At 31.5% G+C, this 5,626-nt stretch overlaps 1 protein-coding gene across 1 annotated transcript; it reads left to right on the top strand.

Annotated features, from left to right (window-relative positions):
• Positions 1-459: 459 nt before the first annotated feature.
• LOC134248839 (uncharacterized oxidoreductase YjmC-like) lies at positions 460-3,054 on the top strand (the record flags this gene model as incomplete). Its single annotated transcript, XM_062731211.1, has 6 exons — positions 460-525; positions 653-713; positions 819-937; positions 1,183-1,278; positions 1,703-1,813; positions 2,808-3,054. Coding segments are annotated over 6 exons (507 nt in total), but the record flags the coding sequence as incomplete, so codon positions are not given.
• Between the last annotated feature and the right edge of the window lie 2,572 nt (positions 3,055-5,626).

The following is a 5,626-nucleotide window of genomic DNA, read 5'->3' as shown; positions in this document are numbered from 1 at the left end:
ACTTGGTAGGTTCTCATATCACACAAAGATTGCCCATGACCCAAGGGTGGGTCATGACCTTGACCCAAGATCATTTTGGGAACTTCAAGGTCAATAGAAGAAAAATTTCATAATTCATGTGTGATACATATCTTCATTACGTAAAAACTTACTTCTGAAAAATTCAGCGGGGGTATTTTGTCCCTTTTGGACTGTTCTAGTTTGTATAAGCTTGATTTGCATTAGTTTACTTCTCATGAATTTACTGCAAATAAAACTATTCGTGTGAACTGTGAATTAATTTTTAAGAATTTATCAAATTTATATTGCACTAAAATTTGACTTCAAGTAATTGGCATAACTGAAATATATTTACACCTGGTCATGTTCTGCATATTACTTCCCCATGCCAATTTCAATGCATGCATGCTAACCGCTTCCCAGTACTTTCAGTACTTTGATTTAAACATGTAATTTCAGGTAGAACTTAAAGGAAAGTTAGGACAGCCATTACCGAGTGGTTGGGCCATAGACAAAGATGGGAAGGTGAGTACATGTATTTCTGACATTTTGCTGTTTAACGAAACTCTTGATTTCAAAATGTAATATACCTTATTTATACACGTAAAACACCCAATCATGTCCTGATATTATAATTTGAATTATACTTTAGGAAACTAAAGATCCGAAGGCATTCCAAGGCTTGTTGCCGCTAGGTGGGGCTGAAGAAAGTGGTACGTAAGAGATACATGTGGATTAATGAAATGTTATACACTTCCTTCAATTCAAACTGCAAGCTATCTGAAGAATAATGCGCTGCTGTTGATATTCCATTGAAGGTGGTTACAAAGGCTATGGTCTATCCATGATGGTTGAAGTATTGTGTGGCATATTAAGTGGTTCAGCATTTGGTCTCAACACTGGAAACTGGAAGAAAGGAGAGGGTGCAGTTAATTATGTGAGTTCTACATAAAGACCTACTGCAAATATATTTTAAAGATTGAATGTATAGTATAATCTAATATGCATATGGATCTGTGCTGATTTAATGATATATGTGACATTATATTTGCATTTTGAGTTGTACATTGTCACGTCAACAATATGTTAAATATATCATTTGGCATAAATACACTATATTTCTTACCCTCATATCATTAAGATACAAACCTCTGACATCCAGACGTTTTCTTCCTCTTGAAGGGCCAATGCTTTATAGCCATAGATCCCAGCAGTTTCGCTGATGGTTTCACAGACAGAATGACTCAGCTGATTGATCAGTGTAGGAGTGTGGAACCTGTAAGTTCTAGATCTATTAGATACTTTTATTGGTCAAATGCTACACACACATTCCTATATAATCAGTACCAAATACTCCAAACACATTTATTACAATACCAATAATTGAAGCCAGGATCATAAAACATTTTAGACATCAAAATTCATATATTGTCCTGGAATAAGGTCAGACATCCAGAATGTAAAAAAAGAACATCCCAATTTATGTTCAGACTACTGCAATAACAATTTCTGAGTTTCAGTTTACATCTTTTAATAAACCTCCTGTAGAGAATGATGATCGACTTAGCCTGTATCTTGCTTATAAGTTTAAAAAAAATGACCATTAGTATTAAAGATATTCTGAAACAAGTAAGATTGTCAAAAATATTAGTCTGAAGAAAGAGTTTCATTTTTCACCAAAATTGAGTGTAACTACTAACAGCTGGACCCTGATTTACCCGTCCTGATCCCTGGAGATCCGGAGAGACAACACGCTCAGCGCTGTAAGGAACTGGGTGGAATTCCCTACTCACAAGAAACCTTCACTAATGCGGTAAATTATTTTAGTCATAAAATTTCTTTTAAAATTTTTCTGACTCGAAAATTTTCACCATGAAATGACTCTTTAAATTCATTATATCAGACATTAAGGTTTTTCATTTGATGTTTACGAAATCCAAAAAGGATGGTTTATGACAAGGTAAAAACATTTTACTTGTTACAACGAGTTAGTTATCCAGTTACATGTATAACTAGTTCGTTATTTAATTTAATCGACTAAGTGATCTCAAGTTTTGTAAAGGAACGTTATAACGAAAAAATAAGTAATTACTCGTTTTGACGTGAAATATCGCAGTAATGAGATAATAACGAGGTATTATCTTGTTTTATCAAGAAACCGACTCGTTATGAAGAGGCAACTTACTCGTTATAAAGAGATACTAACTCGCTAACACGAGCTTTAGTTCCTGTTATAAGGAGATAACTTAATTATCGTAACGAGATAACTAACTCGTTCTTTTGAGATACTCATTATTATGAGGTAACTTCCTCGTTAAACTGTTTTCACCTTCTCAGAAATGAGTCTATCCGGATACCGCAGATATAAAAACAAATGGATTTCAAGTAAAACATTGACTAAAATATTGTACAAAACAAATGAAAATAATACATTTAGATACTTGTAAATACAAATAGAAACATACAATACAGAATAATTATAGATGTATAGATTCCATATAAATGGAAAATCAGAACAATTTAAAATCGTGTCATAGTATATGAAAACATTGGCAATTGATAAAGGAATTACTTCCTTAAAAATTCTAAAGAGAAGATTTGTTAACAATGTACCAGTTATAATACCACGTTCTTCGTTCATGTTTCAAGGTATGACATATTTGTGTAACATTTTGAGATACTGATAGAAATTGTTTCCAATGTAACTTTGATATGTAGACAATAAAGTGTGCAAGACCCAGGCATTCATCACAAAGGGTGTCAATATATCAAGGACAATGATATTTAATTTTTATCTTTTGTTTCAGAAAGAGATCGCTAAACAACTTGGTGTTGAATCATTAAAAGCAAGGACTGCTTAATTGTAATTTAAAAAAAAAATATCTTTTTCATTTTAATTACCATATATATTCTTTGATACCAAAGATGATTCATGAATATAAAAAAGAACGATCTGTTGAATTTTGTTTCTTACTGATTCCATCTTGATTCTGAGTTGTCTTTCATTGTCTTTCTTTTTCGTACCTTTTAATGTAATATTAACTATTGAACATTAACCATTGGATATGTATGTAAAAAAAGAATTCCAACCATCACTAGGTACAATTTTGTTCCTGTATATTTCACTACAGAATTATACACAACAAGGTAAGATATCATTGAAAGTAGGCAATCTACTGTCATGTTGTAAATTTTGAATTTACCGGGTGGCAGTAAATACAAAATTTACAACATGACACGCAGTAAATTCAAAATTTACAACATGACACTACATTGTACTTTTTCCTCTCTTTGATAGATTTTTTCTTGTTGTCAAAGAGTGAATTTGGGTTGCCTTTCTTACTCAGGTAACATCTTTGATCTTTCTATTCATTCATTGACCAAAATAAACTTATGAATGAAAGAGTTTCATCAAAGTGAAGATTTTTGTAATCACAAAGAAAAATCGTCTTATCAGACTTTATTTTTCTACGTCTAATAGGAGATGATAAAAGATGCTTCAATATGAATCACGTAACAAGAACAAGAAAATTCTTTATCTTCGTTTCTAAATTTTTTTTACTCAAAAATATAACAGTGAAATAAGTCAATGTACAAGTATTATAATTCATTTATATAAATTATTGAAATATTCAAGATTACGCATTAATCATATACATATATACGTACATATATACGTATAACCAAAAAAAAAAAAAAATACAGGTATTCGTACATTATATAATGATCACTTTTTCCCGAAGTTCATGTATCGTTATAATGAACCTTTCAGCAATTTGGCTTAATTTGCACAGACTAAAGTAGAACTAAATAAAAGACTTTATAGTCGTAGAGTAAATAACCAAAGAAACTTGGTGAGTTGGTTAGTTGACTTAAAAATGTTTATTGTTCATATCAGAATGATTCTTATACATGTATTTTTAAATATTTTCTATAATGGTGGAATACTTGTCCACCTGAGTATAATTTATGTCTAATTTAATCATAATAATCCCACTCTTTAAATTATATTTGGGTTAGGTAATAGTTAAACATGCAAAAGAATATGCAAAATAATAATTGCAAGTTGAGACTATTTTTTTTTTTCAGAAGAAAAAAATAAGTAAATGTATTCATAAAACATAAATATAGTCATTAAATATATCAATAATTCCCTTTCTTTCGTTTCTTCAATGTAGAAAATTCTTTGAATTACAAAAATCTTTCATTAAAGTCTGAAAAACGTCGCAATTTACACCCACTCACATCACACAGACAGTTATGGAACGATTGTGAGCTAAATAAACACCTAATGGAGAACTTGAAACTCAAATTGCCCATTTAAAAATAAAGACATAGGAAACGAGCGTGTCGATTATTTAAAGTTCTATGTATATAAACTTTAGTGTGCTCATAACAGTATTCTTAATATGACTTAGATTATTTTTTATGTTGAATGTTCATTGTTTTGACTTTTCCAAATAAGAAGTACAAACTCCAACCAAATACTGAGGTTTTATAAACCTCAGTATGTGAACTTGACATTATCTTCATGTCTTTTTTTTTCTTTCCTTTTTCTCATCGTCAATCATAAGATAACTTTAAATAAAAATCCCAATCAAGAAAAAATCTTAAATTATTGGAATTTATCAATCAATGCAATAGAGTCGAATGTTTACCAAAATAAAACGCTCAATCTTCAATGCAAGAACTATTTCATTCACAAAATGTCCTTTCTTTGATTGGTTCTGAGTAAAGAGAAAAACGTAATCATTGAAAAATTTGCTGGAACAAATCTATTGGGATCATTTAATTTTGAAAAATAAATACGATTTATCGTGTGATTATCTCATATATTTCGCAGTTTGCAGATGCGTTCGTCTCATTCTGCTTGCAGGTGGCGCTTTATCAGGAAATGCAGGTTTCAAAGGTAATTCCTTGCAACTTCTGTTGGAGATATATTTCTTTTGATGCCGAGTTATTCTTCGTAAAGTGAATGATAGGACTCCCCTTAAAAAATCATCGAGTTTCATCCATTTGTCGATAAGCTGCTGAAGTATCGGCAATGCACACACCAGCGAGATTTAAAATGTAATAAAAAGATAAACTAGTGCTAATTGTAACGGGGACCGTTACAGATGTTCCCCAAACGCTCCCCAACTCCCTTTTGGTGCCATACTCCCTGTAAGCTTCATTAAATAAGACAAACTCGATGCATTTGAGACTTTAATAACGTTTACCCAGAAGTGTAAAAAGTTCGTTCAAATTTTGCGTGCGCATGTGAATGCATGTGCATAATGACCATATCATCTTGTCTACACAATCTATATATTTTTATATACTAAATATTAAAGCATTTAATCCAAAAGTATTAAAAAGATACGCTCATTCAAGTGTGTTTTTGATTTTGTTCATTTCACGTGCACGCACGAGCATGGTGACCATATCGTTTTGTAGATGTCCGTTACATCTATCTATGTTCTAAATTCCACCCCGTTTGGTTGAAAACCAAGGGAGTTATAGCTGTTTAAAGTTTCGGTCAATCAGATTGCAGCACACGTACATGCACGTGTATGCATGTGCATGGTGACCATATTTTCTTGTAGTAGTCCAGTATATCTATCTATGTTCCAAATCCCATCCTGTT

Source organism: Saccostrea cucullata, unplaced genomic scaffold (assembly GCF_032062105.1).
Source record: "Saccostrea cucullata isolate Sc308-1 unplaced genomic scaffold, CSIRO_AGI_Scuc_v1 ctg20353, whole genome shotgun sequence".
Lineage (NCBI taxonomy): Eukaryota > Metazoa > Mollusca > Bivalvia > Ostreida > Ostreidae > Saccostrea > Saccostrea cuccullata.
Note: the sequence above shows the minus strand (reverse complement) of the source record. Positions and strands in the feature narration are given on the sequence as shown.